This window comes from Cebus imitator, unplaced genomic scaffold (assembly GCF_001604975.1).
Source record: "Cebus imitator isolate Cc_AM_T3 unplaced genomic scaffold, Cebus_imitator-1.0 Scaffold215, whole genome shotgun sequence".
Taxonomy (NCBI): Eukaryota; Metazoa; Chordata; class Mammalia; order Primates; family Cebidae; genus Cebus; species Cebus imitator.
The window spans coordinates 213039-238223 of record NW_016107530.1 but is presented as its reverse complement, the minus strand read 5'-3'; the positions used below and the strand labels follow the sequence as shown (position 1 = coordinate 238223).

Here is a 25185-nt window from a genome sequence, read left to right as displayed (position 1 = left end):
CCCTCCCTTTCAGTTGAATGGGCAGCTCTGTCTCCCAGGCATTCCAGGCTCCAGTCGAAACGGCCACCCAGACTTGTGTGAGTTTCTGTGCACCCCCCAGGCACCGGCTGAAACCGCTGCACTGAAAACTCACGGCGTTTTTCGGCCCAGGAATCTCCTGGTCTGTGGGCAGTGAAAACTTGTTTGGAAATGTGGTGAGTACTCACACTCTGTGCTGTTCTCGCTGGGAACTGCACTTCAGAGCTGTTCCTACTGGGCCATCTTGGATGCTCCCATGAGTTTTGTTTGTCATCATCAAAGGAAGGAGGCAGAGCCATATCTTAACACTAACAAACCACCATATTCTAGCAAGAAGTCCTGTCACAATCTCCTTCCCAAACTTTCACATTTTTCTGACATTTGTTCTAATTGTAAAATTAGCACCATTTACTTGCAAGTTCAGTGTACTTTTCATTCAATTTTTTTTATTAATACCTTCTGTAATAAGGCATAAATGAAGCTGTGAACAAAATCACTGTCCATGTTTCAAGTTAATTAGTGCATACCACAGAGAAGCACACAATTAGTTTTTGATGTATTTTGAAATAAAAGAAAGTTAAATGTAAATTTAAGCTCATTATTATTCTTATCAGCTGAGTCTTGCTATATGTAGTAATAAAGTTGCAATCAAATTTAATTGAGAAATGAACTTGAAAGATTGTTAGTAGGAGCTATAGGTATATTCAGTTTGTGGCTCTTCTTTTTTCTTGAGTAACTTCATTTTAAAAAAGAAACATTTGCTAGAAATGAAAATAATTAAGTAAACAGAAATTCAATAGGACTGACTGTTAACTAAATCTTTATGGCATAATTAGCATATCTTGAGGGCCTATTAAATAAGTGCATCACATTTAATCATAAAGCAAAACTGTGTTGGGTGAAATTTAAAAAAATTAAAAAAACTAAACTCTAACCTCTAAGACAGGAGCTGGCGAACTTTTTCTTTAAAGAGCCAAGAGGCCACAAGGATTCCACCACAACTACTTCAACTGTGCCAAATGGCATGTAAATAGTCGAATTGTGTTTCGATAAAGTTTTACTTATTTGGATTTCACATAATTTTCACATCATGAAATATTACAGTATTCTTCTTTTGATGTTTTTTCAGTCATTAAAAAAATGTAAAAACTATTCTTGGTTTGAGGGCCATATAAAAACAGGTGGTGGGCCACATTTGGCTTTCAAACAATAGTTTGCCAACTCCTGCTCTAAGAGTTTATTATATGAAGTACAAGGCAAAAAATATCCCCTCTGGCAAACCTAGTGTTCTGCTGATGCATAACAAAAATTCTTTTTCTTCTCTCCTTCCAAAATCTGATGTCTGTAGAAAACAGTTTTGATCATTCAATCCAAAAAAGTTTCCTGAGTGCTTGCCGGGTGCAAGACACATTGCTAAGCACTGAGAGGCACCTAAGAGGTCTCTGGATAATCAGAGTAGGGAGAGGCAGGGAGCTGAGAGATGGACAGAGCTCCATTGATTTGGATAGCTCTTACCAAAAGCTCCATTGATTTGGACGGTTCTTAGCATTAAGATAGAGGTAATGTTTGTATTGGACTTTGAAAAACAAGTATCATTTGAAACATGTATATTGTAGTAAAAAAAAAAACACAGAGATAAGGACAAAACCTTAGGGATCAGCCATATTATGGAGTGAATTTTTTAAAAAGTAGCTCTAGAGTCAGGAAGAAAACCAGGAGTGCCAATTGCCACTGAAGCCAAGAGAAGAAAGCATTTAAAGCAGAAAAGGGCTTAACACTCTCAATGTGGATACTGGGAGAAAGGTAAAAGTAGGTCAAAGCACTGAACAAATAGGGGCTATCAATGACTTTTTACAGTGTTGTTTTGGTACAATGATAGAGGTGACAGACAAGTTGGGGAGAATAAATAGGGACTAGTCTGAAAGGGACAGTGGTAGAAGAATGGCTTTATAGTGCTTATTCACTATAGAACTAGAGAAATGGGTTCTCCTTTCTTAAAACAAAAAACACTTTCATGAAAGACGCAGCTACCTTCTTAGTAAATTGCTCTAATATGAAACATTCTAATCAGAAAGTTGACCTTTATACCAATTGAATTCTTACGTTCTTTAAAATCAAACGACCCAATTTATGTCACAACATCAAGTGTCAATAAAAGCTGCATCTATCAGCCGGGCGCAGTGGCTAATGCCTGTAATCCCAGCACTTTGGGAAGCAGAGGTGGACAGATCACGAGATCAGGAGATCGAGATCATCCTGGCCAACATGGTGAAACCCTGTCTCTACTAAAAATACAAAAAAAAATTAGCTGGGCATAGTGGTGGGAGCCTGTAGTCCCAGCTACTCAGGAGGCTGAGGCAGGCAATTGCTTAAACCTGGGAGGCAGAGATTGCCGTGAGCCGAGATCGTACCACTGCAGTCTAGCCAGGGCTACAGAGTGATACTCTGTCTCAAAAAAAAAAAAAAAGCTGCATCTATCATAAACATTCCAAAAAGACACAGCCAAGAATCAACAAACTTTTCTGGAAGGTGCTATATAAACACACACATGCCCCAAATGGTTAAGTGTCCTATTAAACTCCTAAGTGCATGTCTGTCTCTCCTTCATTCTTATAAAATTTCAACATAGTTTTAGACTTATAAAAATGTAATAAGAATAGTAAAATGAATCTTGAATACTTTTATCCTTCCTTCTTTTTTAATAACCTACTTTAAGAAAAGCGTTCTTTGGCTGAACTTCCTGCTTTTTGTTCTTTGTAATGTAGACATATATATAGCGCCATTAAATTTTGGCCATCAGTTTAAAAACTGTACTTTAGTTAATGTTGTCCATGTTTCAGTCACAAGTTGTAAGAAAGCAAAGTACAATATAAGCTCACTTAACAGAGTTCCTGTTTAAAATTCATCAAGCTTCTTTAATCTGTAGATTGATGTTTTTCACCAACTATGCCCCATTCTCTCCTTTTGAGGTTCCAATTAAATGTATGTTAGATCTTCTCACTCACTATCTTGAATGACTTGTTCTCTTTCTGTAATTTTTATCTCTGTCTATGCAGCATTCTAGGTAATTTCTTCTGATCTAACTTCCAGTTCAATATTTCCCTCTTCAGCTATATCTAATTTGCTGCGAAACTCATACACTGAGCTCTTTATTTCAGTTACTGCCTTTTATGGTTCTAGCATTTCTATTTGGTTCTTTTTCAGAACTGCTATATTGCTTTTTCTTTTTGATAGTTCCCAATTCTCTGATAAAAATTTTAAGCTTGCCAGCTAGGCACAGTGGCTTGTGCCAATAATCCTAGTACTTGGGAGGCCAAGGTAGAAGGACCACTTATGCTCAGGAGTTCAAGAGCAGTGTGGGAAACATAGTAAGACCCCATCTCTCTATTTTAAATTTTAAAAATAATTTTAATTCTTTATTTTCTGAGATGGATTCTCACTCTGTTAACCAGGCTGGAGTGCAGTGGCATGATCTTGGGTCACTGCAACCACCACTTCCCAGGTTCAAGTGATTCTCCTGCCTCAGCCTCCCAAAGTGCTGGGATTACAGATGTGAGACACCATGTCTGGCTTTTTAAATTTTAAGAATTAAAAAACATTTAAACTTGGCTTTTATTTCTTTGAGCACAGTAAGCATAGTTGTTTTTAGTCCAAGTCTGATAACTCTAGTTTATCACATATTTATGAGTTTTAGAAGTCTGTTTACTTATCGTGACTAGTTTCCTCTTATGCCTAATTATCTTTGACTTTGTTCTGGACACTCTTGGAGAAGAAGTTCCTTGGAGGACTATTTTTAGACAGAGGGTGATGGTACCTTCTTCCTGAGTTTTCTGTTTGCTACTGCCATATGCCTGATAACACTACCAGTTCAGAGCCTCTTTCATCCAAGTTCAAGATCTTAGGGTCTATTTCCTCCTTTTAGAACCCTAATAGTTAATTTTTGCACTGACTGGGGACCCTCTTTGTCATATTTTCCCCTCACATTTTCTCTTTGCCTTTGCCAGAGATTTCCTTGACTCTTTCTTCCAATGTTTGAAAAAATATATATATATGTATATATATATATATGAGTGCATATATATAATTTCCAAGGACTCTCTCATTCTCTAATTGATCCTTTTAAATAACATCTTTACTTTCCAAATGATTCTTCAGAAAGTTGTATATTTGTTTCACTAAGAATTGTCTATTTCACATGCTTATCAAGAATAATGTAATTGCTTCCAGTGCTATATATAAAAGCTATTACAAAATATTAGTATGGCCAACTGAACTGCAGTTAGTGTATTAGCATTAAAAGCTTGAGAGGAGGTGACATCTGCTTAGTGATTTTACTTAAACAAGATTAAAACAGTCAAAGAAATATAATGTAGTAAAAAAGGTCCAAGAGCCATGGTGAAAATCAAGGGACAATAGCTTTATCCTAAATTCCATTTGCTGTTATGTATCCTGCTATAATAGTGCAATGGGACATTTAGTAATAGATAAGGAAAGATTTTCTGAGAAACTTGAGTTTTGAGAAAAAAATCTAAAGAAGAGCCAAGTGACTAAGAAATAATTTTCAAAAACAGTATATAATATGGCTGAATATTGAATCAAATAATAAAACTGGATAATAAAAAAAAACCAATGTTTTCTTCTTCAAATGAAATAATATACTTTCTGGCCAGGCACAGTGGCTCACACCTGTAAACCCAACATTTTGGGAGGCCAAGGAGGGTGGATCACATGAGGTCAGGAGTTCAAGACCTGCCTGACCTCATCAACATGGTGAAACCCTGTCTCTACTAAAAATACAAAAGTACGCGGGTGTGGTGGCGCACGCCTGTAGTCCCAGCTACTCAGGAGGCTGAGGCAGGAGAACCGCTTGCACCTGGGAGGCAGAAGCTGCCGTGAGCTGAGATTGTGCCATTGTACTCCAGGCAACAAAAGTGAAACTCTGTCTCAATAAAAAAAAGAAATAATATACTTTCTAAATGCTAATCTCCCTTTGCAAGCATTAATATCTTTTTTAAAAAGTTACAACACTTCTAGTTTCCAGTCTAGCATTAAGGAGCTTTGAAGTTGCCACTCCATCCTAACAAGTGAAAAGCTAAACAAGCTAAAACCTTGACAACTCTTTGTAGGTCTGTCAGAGAAGTGAGGTCACAGGACAAACTGCTGCCCCCAAACTGGAGACACAAACAGGTGGATACAGAGAATCACAGCAGAGCAGAAACCCACAGGAGAAACCTCCAGAGAATGGAGAAACCTAACTGTAATAGATGAACTGCTAGAGGCTGTGTGGACAAGTCTAAGAGTTAGAAAGTCCAGGGAACCACCTCACAGAGGTTTTTATAGTTTTACCTCCAGGAACTCTACTTGGTCTCCTGCTTCCAGCAGGGGGAGGGCTAAAGGAACCATTCTGAAATAGGCCAGACCACTTTGTTCTTAACAAGGCCTGCCCTCAAGAGAAACTATTTTACAGAGCTTAACTTGCTAAGAGTTTTATGAAAGCTTAACAAACATAGGGTAAGGATGATAACCAACTCCAGCCCCCTCTAGCCATCCACGGGGGGAAGAGAAATATCCATCCTAGTGGGCACTAACCTTCCATGTGAAGGAACACCACCTCAGCTCTCTCCAGACTTCCACATAGGGGCCCCTCTAACTATCCTGTCCCACCTAACAGGGGTGATGAGAAACATAGGTAACATTCACAGTTCAGTGGCACAAACTCACCAAAAGACTAAGACCTAATCACAGAATTACAGAACACTTCCTCTCCTTCCAATCTTACCATCACATCACTAAAGGCCTTTTTACAGGCCAGTACATCATGTCCAGATTCAACAAAAAATTACAAGCCCTAGAAAAAGGCAAAACACACACACACACACACACACACACACACACACACACACACACACAATTTGAAGAGACGGCAAACATCAGAACCAGAGTAAGAAATGGCACGGATGTTGGGATTATCAGACCAGAATCTAAAACAATCATGATTAATATGCTAAAGACTCCAATGGATAAAGGAGACATCATTCAAGTATAGATGGATAAGGTAGACAGAGAGTGGGAAATTTTAAGAAAGAATCAAAGAGAAATGCTAGTCATTAAAGACACTGTACCAGGCTGGTCATGGTAGCTCACACGTTCAAGACTAGCCTGGCCAACATGGTGAAACCTCATCTCTATAAAAATCAGCCAGGCATGATGGCTGGTGCCTATAATCCCAGCTACTCGGGAGGCTGAGGCAGGAGAATCACTTGAACCCAGGAGGCAGAGGTTGCAGTGAGCCGAGATTGCACCACTGCATTCCAGCCTGGGTGACAGAGCAAGACTCCATCTCAAAAATAAATAAATAAAAACTAAAAACACTGTAACAAAAATAAAGAATGCCTTTGATGCGCTCATTAGCAGACTGGACATGGCTGAGAAAGAATCTCTGAGTTTGAGGATATGACAACAGAAACTTCCCAAACTGAAAAGCAAAGAGAAAAACGACTGAAAAAACACAGCAGAATATCCAAGAACTATGGTACAAGTACAAAAGGTGTAATGTACACATAATGCAAATACCAGAAGGAGAAGAAAAATAGGAATAGAAACCATATTTGAAGGAATAAAAACGGGGCCGGGAGCGGTGGCTCAAGCCTGTAATCCCAGCACTTTGGGAGGCCGAGGCGGGTGGATCACAAGGTCAAGAGATCGAGACCATCCTGGTCAACATGGTGAAACCCCGTCTCTACTAAAGCTACAAAAAATCAGCTGGGCATGGTGGTGCGTGCCTGTAATCCCAGCAACTCAGGAGGCTGAGGCAGGAGAATTGCCTGAACCCAGGAGGCGGAGGTTGCGGTGAGCCGAGATCGCACCATTGCACTCCAGCCTGGGTAACAAGAGCAAAACTCCGTCTCAAAAAAAAAAAAAAAAACTGAGAATTTTCCCAACTTAATGTCAGATTCCAAATTACAGATATAGGAGGCTCAGAGAGTACCAAGCAGAATAAATTCCCCCCAAAAATCTGTACTTAGGCATATCATAGTCACACTTCTGAAGCCAAAGATAAAGAAAAAATTGTAAAAGAAGCCAAAGGGAAAAAACAAATACCTTTCCTATATAGAAGCAAAGATAAGAATTACATTTGGCTTTTCCTCAGAAACCATCAAGAAGAGAGTGGAGTGAAATACTGTCGAGAAAAAAAATCCCATCAACCTAGAATTCTGAACCCTGTGAAATTATCCTTCAAAAAATGAGGGAGAAACAAGTATAAGGGATATGCTAAGAAAGGACAGAAAAAGAAATTATATGTAATGCTCAATTAAAACAAACAAACAAAAAGGCAGAAAAAGTGTGGGAGGCAAAAACAGGAACAAAGAACAAGGGCAACAAACAGAAAACAGTAACATATATAATAAACATCCTTCTGAATTCTTTTATCTGGTAAATTAAAAAAAAATATGTAATAAACATTAATCCAACTATATTAATCAATAATCACTTTAAACATCAATGGTCTAAATATGCCAATTAAGAGACAGAGGGTGTTAGATTAAAACAAAACAAAACACCCAAACAGTATATTGTCTACAAGAGACCCACTTATTTATTTATTTGAAACAAGGTGTCACTCTGTCACCCAGGCTGGAGTGCAATGGTGCAATCATAGCTCACTGTAGCCTCAACCTCCCAGGCAAAAAGCGATCCTCCCACCTCAGCCTCCAAAGTAGATGGGACTACAGGTATGCACCACCATGCCCAGCTAATTTTTAAATTTTTTTTGTAGAGACAGTGTCCCACTGTGTTGCTTATGCTGGTCTTGAACTCCTGGGCTCAAGAAATCCTCCCACCTGGGCCTCCCAAAACACTGGGATTACAGGCATGGACCATTGTACTCAGCCAAGAGATCCACGTTAAATATAAAGACACACAGAGATTTTTAAAAAGGAATGTCCCAGCATAGATGGGTTCTTAAAAAAGAAAGAAGAGTAAATAAATAAATGGATAAAGAAAGATATACCATTCTAACACTAACTGAAAGAAAGTTGGGTAGCTAAATTAATTTCAGAGCAAACTTCAGAGAGAGCAAACTTCACAGCAAGGAAAGTTATTACAGATAAAGAGGAGCAATACATAATGATAAAAAGGTCAGCTGTCCAAGAAGACATAACAATCCTTAACACATATATGCCTTAAAACAGTGTCAATATACGTGAGGCAAACATTGACAGAAGCAAGAAGAAATGGATGAATTCACTATTACAGTTGGAGACTTTAACCCCCATATATCAGAAATGGACAGAATCCAGAAAGCATAAAACCAGTGAGGATATAGTGGAACTCAACAGCACTACCAACTGACTGGATATAACTGAAATCTACAGAATACTTCATCCAACAAGAGCATATTACATGTTCTTCCCAAGCTCACAAGGAACACTGACTAAGACAGATCACATTCTGGGCCATAAAATACAATGTAATAAATTTAAAAGAGAATCATACAGTGTCTGCTCTCAGGCCACAATGAAATTAAACTTGAAAGTGATAACAAAGATAGCAGGAAAATCCCAAAATAGGTAGAAATTAAACAACACACTTCAGCCAGGCGCAGTGGCTCACACCTGTAATCCAAGCACTTCGGGAGTCCGAGGCAGGCAGATCACTTGAGGTCATGAGTTCTAGACCAGGCTGGCCAACATGGTGAAACCTCACCTCTACTAAAAATACAAAAATTAGCTGGGTGTGGTGGTGCGCACCTGTAATCCCTGCTACTTGGGAGGCTGAGGCACAAGAATTGCTTGAACATAGGAGGCAGAGGTTGCAGTGAGCCAAAATCATGCCACTGCACTCCAGCTGGACAATAGAACCAGACTCCGTCTCAAAAAAAAAAAAAAAAAAAAAGAAACACACTTCTAACCAACACATGGGCCAAAAAGAAATCTTAGCTGGGTGTGGTAGCTCACTCCTGTAATCCCAACACTTTGTGAGGCTGAAATGGGAGGATTACTTGAGCCCAGGAGTTAGAGAACAGCCTGGACAACATAGTGAAACCCCATCTTTACAAAAAAATTTAAAAGAAAAATTAGCCAGGCACGCCTGTAGTCTCACCTACTTGGAAGGTAGCTCACTCATCACTTGAGTGAGCCCATGAGTTTGAGGCTGCAATGAGCTATGATTGTGCCACTGCACTCCAGCCTGGGTGACAGAGCGATGAAGCCCTATACCTAAAGAAATTAAAAATTAACTTTTAAAAAGGAAACCTCACAAAAAACACACACAAAAAAAACAAAAACAAAAAAACCCACACAAAACACACACACACACACACACACACACACACACACACACATATCAAGGGAAATTTAAAATATTTTAAGCTAAATGAAAATGAAGATACAACTTATGAAAATGTGTAGGATGCATCAAAACAGTGCTTAGAGGGAAATTTATAGTATTTAGTGCATATTTTAGAAAAGAAGAATGATATAAAATCAATAATCTAAGCTTCTACCTTAGGAAACTAGAAAAGTAAGAGCAAATTAAATCCAAATTAAGCAGAAGAGAAGAAATAATTTAAAAAATCAGAGCACAAATGAATACAACTGAAAAGAGGAACTCAGCAGAGAAACTCAAGAGCGAATCCTAATGCAAACTGCGGACTGTGGGTGATGATGTGTCAGTGTGGTCTATCAAGTGTAAACATCTACCAGTGTGGTGTCCGATGCCAACGTGGGGGAGGTCGTGCATTTGCAGGGATGGGGTATTTGGGAACACTGTACTTTCTGCTCAATTTTGTTGTCAACCTCTCTTCTCTGTCCTCCAAAAAGAAAAACTGAATTTATCTTTTCAACAGCAACAACAAAAAAACCTGAATTTATCTTTTCAACACTCTTCTAATACTGCAAAACAAAATATTCACTCAAAACAAGCCTCTCCCCTGAGAGTGTTTAAGACTTTAATTGTGCTTCTGTTCCCTTAGGACAGACTGACTAAAGAGCCCCGAGAGGGGCATGGGAGGCAGACTCTACTCTGTGAGCTCGGTAGTAGTCACACTGTTCACTTTATGATTATTTGTTAAACAGTAAATGTATGACTCATGTATATAAATATATTTTTCAGTAAAAAAAAATGAACAGTATTTTTCATAGCTTCCTTCATAAAAATTCCTCTAAGTAAAGCAAACTAAAGATCTCATTTAAATTTATTCATTCTAATTGTCCTTTTAAAGGCTCTAAAGAACAGAGATGGGACAAAACCAAAACTGAATGAAATACTTGGGTGGCTCATTTACATCTTTCAAGAAAAGTCTCAATGTGGCTAGAGATTTGAAACATATTTTAATATAGTTAGCTTAATACTTCCAGTCCCTTCTTTCTCTAAATTTAAAGATTTTCATATATAAAATAGGAAAGGTACAAATTCATCTCCTTTTTACATGGCTTATATTTTCCAGGATTTTTAAGTGTCTAAAGAAATGGCACTTTTACACTATCCTTTGATTTTAGACCTACAGTACTTTCCATTCTTTCCCAAATACATCACTGTGCCTTTATTTGTAACATATCACCTCTCTAATGAGTACAACCTAGGGCTCTAATGCCTCCTCTTCACCCTGCAGTCAGAAGCTATGCTTTTGAACAGTTAATATCGTACCTCTGGTTCAAACTGCTGAGAGCACAATCTTGGAATACTGATTCTATTGCTTAAGACCCCAAATGGACTGTCATCACCTCTCTCCCCAAAAGCTGGCAGTTAATGACCATTCTAATTCTAGCTAGTGAGGGAACAGGTACTTCCAGGCAGTGTGTCTTTAGGTCAGCATGATTTCTCCAATTATAAATGTATCACTGTCTGTGGCTGTCCAAACAGCATCTCTTTTTGTTATCTCTTAGATTAGAAATGGACACTCTCTGAGGGGACGCCATCCTATGAATTTGACCTAGGTCTTCTTCACTCATGCTTCCTCCTTTTGGAGCTATCTGGCACTCTTCCATAAAAACCACCATAACCAAATATGTTTGTTCCTTCTCAGGTTTGAGTAACACAGGAGAATTATTCCGGGTGTCAATTCTTAATTCAGTCTTTCCCAGGGAAAGAAAATTCTTACTTTAACTAGGAATAACCAGACACTAGTATATTACAGCTGCAACAACTCTCAAAAAAGCTGTACAAAAGAAAAATGTGGCTTCCACCTCCAACAGTCATTAAAGATTTCTTTTTTTTTTTTCTTATTAAGGCACCCAGAACACATAATATTATACCAAGCCAAAAGAACCAATTTTTTTCATGGAGTAGAATAGCAATTGGCTGTTACTCATTAAATTCTTACAGCAAAGAGCAATGACTTTCTTTCTTGTTTTGCTTCTCTTTGAATAGTAGATGAAGTTGATTTTTTTGTAAGGCTGCCTCCCATCACCACGTTCCTGATCCTTGGCCTGTGCAGCTGTTAACATGCTGCACACGTATGCTTAGGCTCCTTAACAACCAATGCTACCTTTCTGTTTACTCCAAGTCAGTTCCTATCTTGTTAGTGAAATTGATTTTTTTCTTTTTAAACATAATAATTTCATAACATACAAAAACTATATATATAAAGTCCACTGGTTTTCTAAATCCTTTTTTTTATTTTAAGGGCTTCACGGGCCATGGAGTCACGTTTTAATTGAGAAAGACATGTCCAATCATGGTAATGCCGAAAGATGGGTGGACTACTACTTCACAAACATAGTTAACTGCCTGTGTTGGGGGTGGGAGGTAACTGCTGAAGCCCACAATTTACCTTTACTTTAAGAAAGAAGTTAATTCCATTGATTGAACATAGGTGATAGATTATTTTTCTGGAACTAGTGATTAAAGAGTAAAACATTAGAAACTATACTAAAGGGTACTTCGTCATAACTATCTGTGGTCAAAGGCACTTGTCCATAACTCACGCCATGGTTTTTATATTCTAATTGCCTATTAACTATCTGTTTCCCTCATGGACTGGAAGCTCCTGGAAGGCAGGGATTGTATCATAATGACTGTTTCTCATCTTTAGGGCACATAGTCTGGCAGATGGTATACAGTCATTAAGTATTTCTGTTAGTGTTGGTATTATATTCAGTACAAAAGTCTAATTATTAACTAGCTACGGTTTTAGATTAATTGGCACACTCACTGCCCCACCATTTATGAAACGAGTTTTAATTGGACATTATCCCAGTTCAGGCAGATATGCCCAACTTCAAGTATGTAATGTTCTCTACCTAAACACTGAGCATCTTTATGGGAGGCAGCAGAAAACAATGCTCAGTTAGTGAGTTTTGAGTCTCTTTGCTCTGATTCAGACTCTGCTACTAACTAGCGGTACCTCTGGCAAGTCACTTTACCTTAGTAGATCTCGTGTCAGAGATTAAAGTGGGGAATTGGACTAAATGGTCTCTAAGAACCTAGCTAGGTCCAGCGCTAAAAGTGACTGGGTTTGAATTAGTAAGGGTATACTGATACAGCAAGTCCTTGTCAACACTAGAGGGAGCTACATTCATGTCATCACTGGGGTGGTCCAGAAGATTTCTGGAAAAAGCATCTTTAAATGGAAAACTTACTTTGCAAAGTAAGAGAAATTCCATACCAAGGTAAAAGTTCCACACTGCTCATACAGCCACCCAACAGGCTCTCTCATCATCCCACTCTTACAGATGTCGAAGCACCTCACACCTGACTTGCATCAACACACAAGGCTTCAGTTTTAATTCCATTAAAAGCCAGTTGGCTTTGAGCCATTCCTAAACATTTCTTTCCCCATTCAGTCTATTTTCTTTCTTAACTAAATTAACAACAAAAAAAGCAAAGCAATTCACGATGATACTAGAAAATCCCCAAAGAAGGGTGATAAAAGAAGAGAAAGATTCATATCACACCGAAGCTGCAGCCTGGGAAAAACAGTAAAGTTAACTACAGCTGAATTCATTAGCAGCCTGCCACTCAAACACAAAGCTACCTCAAAAACAAGAAAACTACTCAAAAAGAGAAAACATATCAAGGAAAGGAAGGACTTTGGCATAGCTCTGCAATGTGGGTGCTGGAATGCCTGTCTGAGGTGATGGCTGGCACTGCCCTATTGGGCTCCATGGTAAGCAGTCACAGCTGTTGAAGAGCGATATCATTAATTAAGGCAATGGGTCACATTCAGCATTGGGCAAGAAACTGTGAAGTGACAAGATAAGGGAATGGAGGATGGAATAGGGAAGAAAAAGTACAAGTATTTCTCAAGCTACAGCTTTATTCTGATGTTATTATATACTTCCCTTCCACCTCAGCAAAACACCCATAGCCTTGAGAATGACCTAAACCCTTACAGAGCAAATGAAAAAAAGACTCGAAAACCTCTCCATTAGTATCAACTTATGTTTCTCTTTGTCCAGAGGAACGATGGCATGTTAACCAGATAGAGAAGGCATAAATCATGAATATTGCAGAAGGGTAGTCTGTTGGAGAAAGATAAATGTAATCCTGAAGAGCCCCTTTACATGCATTTCGCAGATTAATTCAACACTTAGAAAGGCAAAGCCTCAACAGTCAAAAATGCACCATCTACTTTTTAGGACATAGGCTGTTTCTGAGTCAAAACGGATTATAAAGCCACTTCAGAGACTGACTTTGCGGGTAAAGAGAAAAATCTGTTGGAACAAGACAAATAATTATTTTCTACTTAAAAAAATGCAAGCTCAAACCTCCAGAGGTAAGTACAGAGTAAAACTTAGGTTGAAATCAACTTATTTCTATGAATCTAAGTAGCTGGAATACCTAATTGTTTCTTTTTTTTTTCTTTTCATCAGTGTTTCTTAAATCACCAATTTCAGGCAGGGTGCAGAAGCTCACACCTGTAATTCCAGCACTTGGGAGACAGAGGTGGTAGGATCACTTGAGCCCAGGAAGTCAAGGCTCCAGTGAGCTGTGTTTGCACCACTGCATTCCAGCCTGAGAAACAGAGCGAGACACTGTCTCAGATAAACAAACAAACAAACAAATCAATTTCAAGTACTCTAGAAGTGCCAAAGCCTTAAGAGGACCACCTCCTTTTCCTTTCTTACCCTTTAGATAATTAAATTTTAACAAGTATGAGACAAGGTATGAAGAATTATGAGAAAAATATACTGTATTGTTAAAAGGAGAACTACAATTTTTCCTCCCTTATTTAGGACACGTGCCAAAGGATTTTCAATTCACTGTGCTTCATACTGACCTTCAAAATGTTTCGGCCATCAAATGATTCTCTTTCCTTGAAGATATATTTGCCATCTGGTGTGTAGAGATTGTACCTGCCTTCAGCTGTAAATATTCCAAAGATAATGTTAGAAGCTTAGGTTGGCTGGTTGTTTTCTCTTGGATTTCTACAGGTACATAGGTACAACTAGAAAAATTTTCACATACTACCTCGAAAGTGGCATAATGCAGAGGAAAAACGTCAGGCTATGAATCAAGAGACCTGTCTTCCAGTCTCAGTTCTGTCATCAATTCATTCAATATACATTTACTCATTAATTTATTCATTTGACATTCTCCAGGCACCATCTATATATTCCTAACTATGCAACTAGCTACATTCTTAAGCAAATTATGTCTCTATCGTGGACCTTAGTTCTTCATTGACAAAGTGACAGGTAGGACTGAGTAATTTTCAAAGGTTCCTTACGTTCTACAGACCTAAGATAAGGGGCATATAATTTTAAATATGTAAAAATACATAAGAGTTCACACATTAACTAGTCAAAACTGCTGGCAATTATGCTCTGGGCTGATTTAAGAACTTCCCCAAAAGGAAAAAGAACCCTCTAGTTGCAATCAAAGGTATCCTTACAGGCATTCTACATAGGAATGCAGCAAATCTATGACCTTAGCCTAAATCAAGCTGTGCTCTAGCTTCTTGTGTTAATTTGGGTTGCGTATCTCAAAAGAGATCCTTAAAGGTTGGCAAGAAAAAGAATATCAAAGGAGAGGGAAACAGGAAAGAAAAAAATGTAACATCATTTCATGTCCTTTTCAAGTAAAAATTCAATACAGGAGAGTCCAGAGTACAAAAAATTCAAAGGATCCTCAAGAATTAACTCAGAATATTTTCGGAAATATTAATCATTTCTTACCAACTGACAGACATTCAAAAATACCTATTTCCACCTTTAAGTATGTTCTTTTACTTTTATAAGTAAGGAGTATACGAAGCCAGAATTGATCAAATATATCTAGAGTTTTAACAACTCCATTAACATAATACATAATACATTTCAGCTAGCTCACTGGAGTTGCACATGGGTAACTACGGAACTATTTCTCTAATGAGAAGAATGCTCTTAATCAAAGATCCCAATCCCATGCATATTTCACAACTTAAAAATAGGTCTCCTGTTAAGAGAAAAAGACTGCGTGAAGTTGCAAAAGAACAACAAATTAATACCAAATAAATGTCAAAAAGCGGAAACAACACAAATGTCCACCAATTGATAAATGGATACATAAAATGTGGCATATCCATACAATGGACTATTATTCAGCCATAAAAAAATGAAGCACCAGGCATGGTGGCTCACATCGGTAATCCCAACACTTTGGGAGGCTGAGGCAGAAGGACTGCTTAAGCCCAGAAGTTTGAAACCAACCTGGGCAATATAGTGAGAACCCGCCTCTATAAAAAAGCTTAAAAATTAGCTGTGTGTAGTGGCATGCGCCTGTAGTCCCAACTACTCACAAGGCTGAGGTGGGAGAATCTCTCCAGTGCGAGAGGTGGAGGTTGCAGAGTTGAGATCACTCTACTGCACTCCAGTTTGGACAACAGAGACCTTGTCTCAAAAAAAAAAAAAAAAACACACACACACAGAAAAAAAAAATGATGTACTTATATGTTATATCATGGATGAGCCTTGAAAACATTATGCTAAATGAAAGAAGTCAGCCACAAAAGATCACATACTGAGTGATTCTGTTTACATGAAATGTCCAGAACAGGCAGCTCTATAGAGGCATAATGTAGACTGGTGGTGCCTATGGCTTGGTGGAGGTTGGAGGAGGGCAGGGTGAGAGGGGTAGGAAGAAATGGCAGGTGACTGCCAGTGGGCATGAAGTTTCATTTTAGGGCGATAAAAATGTTGAACTGATTGTGGTGATGGCTGTACAACTTTAACCATACTAAAAACCACTAAATTATATATATCAAGAGTAAATTGTATAGTATGTGAACTATATCCCAATAAAGCGATATTTTGAAAATCTGCAGTTAGAGGGATAACTAGACTGTGAACACAACATTCTCTTATATAAACCTCTAGTGCTAACTGAATATAAACTTGGATCCACACAACTTAGAATATACAGATTCCTATATAACTGAACTCTTTCTATGTAAAGGGATTAGTTAATAATGGACCATGATATAGTTTTAAGAGCTCTGGACAAATATTAAGTACTAAGACAAATGCAAAATGTACTGATAGCTAATAAATGTCTAATAAAATACTGTGTATACATGCACTGTCCAAAACAGTAGCCAATATCCAGATGTGGTTATGTAAATTTTAATTAAAACTAAAAATAAAAGTTCACTTTTACAGTCCTCACTAGCCACCTTTCAAGCACTCAATAACCACATGTGTCTAGTGGCTACCATATTAGACATCACAGATACAGAATACTTCCATCATCACAGACAGTTATCTTAATACAATATATGTCTTCTGAACCAATAAATTTAAAGTATACTTATAGAGTTCTGAAACTCTGCCTTTACATAATGATGTTAAAATATACAGAGGATTCTCACGGTGTTCCAAAATTAAAATATGCCATCCAAAATAAAACAAATAGCACAAACCTAGTTAAATGTTTCCATTGGACAAGCTACATTATAATACCTAGGTATCTAAAATATTCCCACTTCCTGTAGTATTATTCCCTAAAGGAAAGAAATATGCTCAACTGGGCTGGGTGCAGTGACTCATGCCTGTAACCCCAGCACTTTGGGAGGCTGAGGTGGGTAGATCACGAACTCAGGAGTTCAAGACCAGCCTGACTAACATGGTGAAACCCTGTCTCTACTAAAAATACGAAAATTAGTTGGATATGGTGGCACATGCCTGTAATCCCAGTTATTCGGAAGGCTGAGGCAGGAGAATCACTTGAACCCGGGCAGGGGTGGAGGCTGCAGTGAGCCACGATCGCACCACTGCACTCCAGCCTGGGTGACAGAGTGAGATGAAAAAAACAAAAAAAAAGAAATATGCTCAACTGGAGCAAGTTCAAAGCTTTAGATTCTATTACCTACCCAAACAAGAGTATATATAGTCTTTGACTGAGTTATCTGAAGCTCTTTTAATCTCAGTGTTCTCAAAAGTAAAACAGAGATTTATTTATAATTCTTAATAAAATTCAACATGGCATCACAAAAATGTAATATTTTAGAACTAATAACTAGATGGCTACATATTTCTTAGTCCTACAATGGCTCTAACCAAATGGGGTTAATATCAAATGATTTCCAGTTGGAATCTTTGGTACATATCTGAGAGAGATTAAAAGACATGCCTTAGCTAAAGGGAACACACAAATTGGCCTAACTAAAAACCTACAAATAGTCAATGCTTCAAGTCCTGATGAAGTTCTCTTCCCACCTAGATTACTTTCTTTTTTTTTTTTGAGACGGAATCTTGCTCCGTCACTCAGGCTGGAGTGCAGTGGCACGATCTCGGCTCACTGCAACCTGCCTCTTGGGTTCAAGTGATTCTCCTACTTCAGCCTTTCATTACAGGCATATGCCACCACGCCTGGCTACTTTTCGTATTTTTGGTAGAGATGGGGTTTCACTACATTGGCCAGCCTGGTCTTAAACTCCTGACCTCAGTGACTCACCTGCCTCAGCCTCCCAAAGTACTGGGATTACAGGCATGAGCCCTACATTTTCTAAAACCAAGGTTGGGGCCCAGGAAAGGAAATGAAACTGGAATATGTGATCTTGGTGCTAGTGTATTTTGAACCACGGGTCTTGCAAGAAAGAGCTGCGTATGGCTTGAACTTGTAACTTCTGATCAGAGGTTGAAGGGACTAGAGAAGCTTTCACTTTGGAGGTAGGACAGGAAGAAAAGAAAATTTCTTTTTGAAATAAACACCCAAATCAAGGATTAAAACAAGGCAGTTTTATAAAAAGCCTCAGAGTTGGTCCATGAAGAAAAAATTTATTATTCTAACATAAGGTTTCTCAACCTCTGTGCTACTGACATTTTGGGAAGAATAATTCTTTGTTGTGGGGGGCTGTCCCACACATTGTGGAGTGTTAGACAGCCCCCACTAGGTACCAGCAACAACCCATCTCCAGCTCCCTAACTATGATAACCAAAAATGTCTCCAGACAATGCCAAATGCTCTCTGGGGGCAAAATCACCCCTAGTTGAGAAACACTGATCTAACATTTACTAGCTCACCTTCCTTTCTTTTCTCTCTTAAAAAAAAAAAAAGCCACCAAGTATTGCATGTGACATACTTATGCCAAAAATTTATTCACTGTTTATATAAAATTTACCAGAGCATCCTGTATTTTTATTTGCTAAATCTGGCAATCTTATGTGTGACAGAAATAAAAGACCTGGAAGCCACAGTCCCATGCTATGTATGTTCTTGCCCACTTCTACCATACTCATCAGCATATGCTAAGAGGTCTAGAAAACAAGATATATCAGAGATTCTTTGATAGTCCATTCTATATAAACCTCAGAGATACCGCAAGGCTGCTGATCACAAACCATGCTATAGTTCTCTGGTAGACTTACCATTGGGGTCTTTTCTGAATAGTGTATTCATGACTGTAGCATGCAGTTTCACACTATTCCACTCTTTCACTATTAGTCCAGATGCCTGGAAACGTTCCAGCACTCGATCAACTAACTCTTGCAGTCTGGAGAAATTGGAGAAAAGTAGTAGAGAAATCTTAGTAAACTTCTGAACATGCGATTACTAATTCAACAATGTTTATGGAGCATGTGCTCTGTGCTAATCACTATACAAAGGCCGCATCACAAGAGGAAGAGGAGGAGACCATCTCCCACCACCATGGAGCTAAAGCTCACTGTCTTGTTTGTCTGCTTGACAGACAGTAGAAATAAATGATGGCAATATATTATGGTGAGTGTGAAGGGAGTAATCAGCTCTACATGGAGAGGGCCAGGTTTCCACAGGAAGTTTAGACATAGTCTGGACTGATCACTAAAGACACAAATAACACCAGGGAAGGAAGGGCACTTCAAGTAGAAGAAGCAACAGCATATGCAAAAATGCCAAGGGATGTAAGATCAAAGCATATTCCAAAAACTGTCAACTATTTATAATACAGCTATAATAGAGAAAGAAGAAAGGAACAACAGAGATGAGCTAAGTCTACAAGTAGTGGTCAGATTTAGGGAAACCACAGAATGACTTTCGAAAGGGAATAATGTGGCCAGGTGTGGTGGTTCATACCTGTAATCCCAGCACTTTGGGAGGCTGAGGTGGACGGATCACCTGAGGTCAGGAGTTCAAGATCAGCCTCTGATCAACATGGTGAAACCCCGTCTCTACTAAAAATGCAAAATTAGCCAGGTGTGGTGGCATGCGCCTGTAATGCCAGCTACCTGGGAGGCTGAGGCAGGAGAATTGCTTGAACTCAGGAGGTGGAGGTTGCAGTGAGGCGAGATCACGTCATTGCACTCCAGCCTGGGCAACAGGGTAAGACTCCATTTCAAAAAAAGAAAAAGAAAGAAAGAATGTGGTCTGACGTCCATTTTTGAAAGCTGATTCAACAGCAGACTGGAAAAGGCTTTAGTAGCCAGCTAGGTGGCTACTTCAACAGTCAAGATAACATCACCATGATGTGTTGGGCACTGTTCTAAGTACTTTTTATCTGTTAAATCACTTAATCCTCATAACCAATTATTATCCCTATTTTACCAATACAGAAACCAAGGTACAGGAAGTTACAAAACTTGACCAAGGTCATAAAACTAAGTGGCAAATCAAAAATTAGAATGGGAGGGGCACAGTGGCTCACACCTATGATCCCAGCACTTTGGGAGGCTGAGGCAGGTGGATCACTTGAGGTCAGGAGTTTGAGACCAGCCTGGCCAACATGGTGAAAACTTGTCTCTACTAAAAATACAAAAATTAGCTGGGCATGGTGGCACACACTTGTAATCCCAGCTACTTGGGGGGCTGAAGTGGGAGGATCACTTGAACCCAGGAGGTAGAGGTTGTAGTGAGCCGAGACTGCACCACTGCACTCCAGCCTGGGTGACAGAGTGAGACTTCATCTCAAAACAAAACAAAAAAGAAAAACAAAATTAGAATGTATGCAGTCTGGTTTCAGAGTCCATGCTCCTAAGGACTGTACCATCAAGGGAGAAATGGGGACAGGCATGGTGGCTCACGCCCATAATCCCAGCACTTTGGGAGGCTGAGGTGTAAGGATTGCTTGGGCCAGGAGTCAGCCTGGACAATATAGTGAGACTGTATCTCTACAAAACATTTTTAAAAGTTAGCCAGCCATGGTGGCATGTGCCTACAGTCCTAGCTACCAGGAGGCTAAAGCAATAGGACTGCTTCAGCCGAGGAGTTTAAGGCTGCAGTAAGCCATGACTGCATCACTGTACTCTAGCCTGGGTGACACAGCAAGATCCCATCTCAAAAAGAAAGTGGTTGGGGAGGGAATAATGAAGATCTGAACCAAGCTTGTCCAACCTGTGGCCCAGGACAGCTTTGAATGCAGCCCAAAAGAAATTCTTTAACTTTCTTAAAACATTGTATGATTTTTTTTTTTTTTTTTTTTTTTTTTTTTTTTTTTTTTTTTTTTTTTTTTTTTTTTTTTTTTTTTTTTTTTTCAAGATAATTCCCTCTTCTTCCAATGTGGCCCAGAGAAACCAAAATTGAACACGCTAACTAAATTATGGTGGGGCAGTGAGAACTGAGACAAAGGAATGGGTTCACAAGAGCTATGTGAGAGAGAAGCCGGTGCCCTTTCGGATCTGGCTGCGTTATGGGAGAGGAAGTGGTTGAGAATGACTCCCAAGTGTTGCCCTAAATGACCAGATGGCTCATCAACCAAGGTGGGAGGCTGTGGGGAAGCAACTGCTTATTGTCCTGCTGTGTTATCTTGGGCAAGAGGTTAATATTGAGCAGGATTTTGCATATGTGGCACGGGATGCAAGAGAGATGGAAATATAGGCCAAGAACTCAGGAGAAAATCTAGGCACATGACAGATTTGGGAGTTGTCAGTGTAGCAACAGTAGTCAAAAGCATGGGATAGATGCAGTCACAGGGGCTGGAGGGCATATTCAGAATAAGCCAAGAAGAGAGCTACGGACAGTGCCCTATGAAATGCTTCTATGTAAGGAGCAGAGAAGGAACCAGCAAAGACAACTTATAAGGATGAGGAAATAATATCTGAGATGGGTATATGCTAAGTACAACTGAGGAACAGAAAGGATACCAGTATCCGGGGTGAAACTAGAAAGAAAAGCGATGAGGTCGGAGAGGTGTGACCAGGTTACCCGAAGCTCTCAGGCCCATGGAAGGCCTTCAGTAGTTACTCTGAGTCAGGCGAGGAGCTTCTAGAGGGTGTTTGGCAGAAGACTGACATGATCTGGCTGCTCTGTGGAAGACTGGCAGCAGTGGAAGCAGGATAGAAGCAGGAAGTCAGTTAGGAGGCTGTGGCAACCACCCAGGTGGCTGAGCCTGTGGCACTGGAAGTGGTGAGAAATGAGCTTCCCTGGTATAAGGGAGTCAAAGAAGTGAAGGTGATTCTAAAAGAATTTTTGTTCTGAGAAACTGAGAGATGGAATATCGAAGAACACAATACATTCAAGGACTGGAGAAAATATGTAGAAAGAGAAGGGCAGCAATGAAATGGAAAGGCAGGCTGAAGCCAAGCTGTGAAGGTCCTAGGGGTCAGGCAGGATTGGACTCTTATTTGGTAGGCCACAGGAAACCAAGGGTTGTTTTTTATTGCTGTTGTTGTTTTGAGACAGAGTCTCGCTCTGTTGCCCAGGCTGGAGTACAGTGGTGCAACCTTGGCTCACTGCAACCTCCGCCTCCAGGGTTCAAGTGATTCTCCTGCCTCAGCCTCCCAAGTAGCTGAGATTATAGCTGCATGCCACCACACCCGGCTAATATTTTGTATTTTTAGTACAGACAGGATTTCACCATGTTGGCCAGGATGGTTTTGATCTCCTGTCCTCATGATCTGCCTGTCCTAGCCTCCCAAAGTACTGGGATTACAGGCATGAGCCACTGTGCCCGGCCTGTTTTTCTTTTTTTAAGAGATATGATCTCACTTTGTTGCCTAGGCTAGAGTGCAGTGGCACAATCATAGCTCACTGCAGGCTTGAACTCCTGGGCTCAAGCTATCTTCCTGCCTCAGCCTGCCGAGTTGCTGGGACTACAAGTGCATGCCAACATGCCCAGCTATTTTTTTCAAAATTTTTTGTAGAGATGGGCTATCACTATATTGCTCAAGTCTTGAACTCCTGGCCTCAAGTGATCTTCCCTCCTTAGCCTCCCAAAGTGCTGGGATGACAGGTGTGAGCCACCATTTCAGATCACCAATGACAATTTTTAAGAAGCAAGAAACACAAGGAAAAACTAAAAGCATGGAAGCCAGTTAAGAGAGATACTGTACTTCCTTATACAGTTATCTTAATCTTTTTCCCCAATTACAAAAATAGTACAAGCTCATTATAGAAACTATGCAAAGTACAGAAAAGCATAAAAAGGAAAACATAACCTCACCATGCACAGATAAACACTTAATCTTTTTATGTTAAGTGCGTATCTACAGATGATGTTATGTAATCAGAAAAAAATTTCAGATAAACTGGTTTTAAAAGTTTCTGATTAACACCATCGCAGAACCATAATATTTCTTCTTCTTCCTTTTTTTTTTTTTTTTTTTTTGAGACAGGGTCTCACTCTCTTGCTAGACTATAGTACAGTGGCATGATCTCAGCTCACCACAACCCTCCACCTCCAAGACTCAGGCGATTCTCCTACCTCAGACTCACAAGTAGCTGGGCTTACCAGTGGGCACCACTACCACCGGCTAATTTTCTATTTTTAGTAGAGATGGGATTTCACCATGTTGACCAGGCTGGTCTCAAACTCCTGACCTCAAATGATCCACCTGCTTCACCTCCCAAAGTTCTAGGATTACAGGCGTGAGCCACAAGACCTGGCTGAACCATATTTCTAAATACTGTAACTTAGATCTGAATATAACCATGCACCACAAATTGCACCTCGATTACAAATCACAATAGAATAATTCCTCACTTTCCCCCTTCTTCTCTTAAAGAAAAGAAAGTAGACAAGGAGTTCGGCTATAAAGAACTGAACATGAAACACTGAGCATGAAATACTGGAGTAAGTAAACTAAACAGACTACATGAAAGAAATTAGTTCCCGCCTTTGTCTTTTTGGAAAACGAGGATTTCTGACAATTTACAGACTCAAAACTTTGAAGAAACCAATGTCCTTTAAAAAGTTCTAGTATAGCTGGGTGCAGTGTTCTAGCGTAGCACTTTGGGAGGCTAAGGCGGGCCGATCACCTGAGGTTGGAAGTTCAAGACCAGCCTGACCAACATGGAAAAATCCTGTCTCTACTAAAAATACAAAATTAGCCAGGTGTGGTGGTGCAAGCCTGCAATCCCAGCTAAATCGGGAGGCTGAGGCAGGAGAATCACTTGAACCCGGGAGGCAGAGGTTGCAGTGAGCCAAGATTACGCCACTGCACTCCAGCCTGGGCAACAAGAGCAAAACTCCGTCTCAAAAAACAAAAACAGTTCTAGTGTAACCTGCTCTTTCACACAGGAGGAAATGATGGCAGAGAGGTTCAGTCGCTCAGACAGTGACAGAAGAACCAGAATACAAGTCTACAGGCAGCCTGTCCTGTTTCCTTTTTCTTTTCTTTTTTTTTTTTTTCTTTCTTTTTTTTTGAGACAGAGTCACTCTGTCACCCAGTCTGGAGTACAGTGGTGTGATCTGGGCTCACTGCAACCTCCGCCTCCCAGGTTCAAGTAATTCTCATGCCTCAGCCTGCCAAGTAGCTGGGACTGCAGGAACCTGCCACCACACCTAGCTAATTTTTGTGTTTTTACCAGAGATGGGGTTTTGCCATGTTAGCCAGGCTGATCTCGAACTCCTGACCTCAGGTGATCCGCCCACCTTGGCCTCCTAAAGTGCTGAGATTACAGGTGTGAGCCACGGTGCCCAGCCTGTTCTGTTCTCAGTTGACTGTGCACTCCATGAAGGCCGGCTCTTTGTCTTATTCACTGTTTTATCTCTGCACCTGAACTAATGCCTGATTGGCACATAATCAGTGCTCAACAGTTTTCGCATGCATTCATGAATGAATTCATAGACAGTAAATATTTTGGAATTCTGTTAAGAGAACTTAAGGGTACTTGGACATAATCACTAAACTTCAGGTTGACAATATGTCACTATATTTCCAACAGTATATTATTTCAATTCTTACTTTATTGATCCTTTCCTGTTTATAAATAAGTCACAAAACTTCTCTATGCCTTTGCTTCCTAATAAGCAAATTAAAAATAACATAGGGTTGTTATGAAAAAGGAAATGAAATATTCTTAAGCAGCTTTATCACTTAGTGTTTTGGATTTGAAAACAGAAGCCAGTTATCAATGCATTAAATCTAAGCTCTTAGTTTAAAGCCCTGCAATGCTACAAAGCTCAAGCATTCCAGCACCATCTTTACAAATAAGGAGTTTGTGCTGCAGAATGATCACTGACTCCCTAGAAAGTGCAAATTTCAGGCTTTTGTTTGAATTTTTCCTCCCAATTTAATTCAGCTCCATCCAATTAATGCTTACTGAGGCAGGGCACGGTGGCTCACACCTGTAATCCCAGCACTTTGGGAGGCCAAGGCGGGTGGATCATGAGGTCAAGAGATCGAGACCATCCTGACCAACATGGTGAAACCCTGCCTCTACTAAAAAATACAAAAATTAGCTGGGCGTGGTGGTGCGCGCCTGTAGTCCCAGATACTCGGGAGGCTGAGGCAGGAGAATTGCTTGAACCCAGGAGGTGGAGATTGCAGTGAGCCGAGATTGCTCCACTGCACTCCAGCCTGGCGCCTGGCAACAAAGTAAGACTCTGTCTCA

General features: G+C 39.7%; 1 protein-coding gene across 4 annotated transcripts in view; it reads right to left on the bottom strand.

The window, feature by feature from the left end:
* Nucleotides 1-25185, bottom strand: part of ASCC1 (activating signal cointegrator 1 complex subunit 1) — a 123731-nt gene that overhangs the window by 24237 nt on the left and 74309 nt on the right. For 3 of the 4 annotated variants that reach the window (XM_017548822.2, XM_017548824.2, XM_017548823.2), the window contains exons 8-9: nucleotides 18807-18931; nucleotides 14240-14325 (exon numbers count right to left, since the gene is read on the bottom strand). In XM_017548822.2, the coding sequence (XP_017404311.1) occupies nucleotides 14240-14325; nucleotides 18807-18931 (211 nt within the window). Of the gene's footprint in view, nucleotides 1-9564; nucleotides 13674-14239; nucleotides 14326-18806; nucleotides 18932-25185 lie in introns of those variants that run through there. The other variant, XM_017548827.2, reaches the window with a different exon arrangement.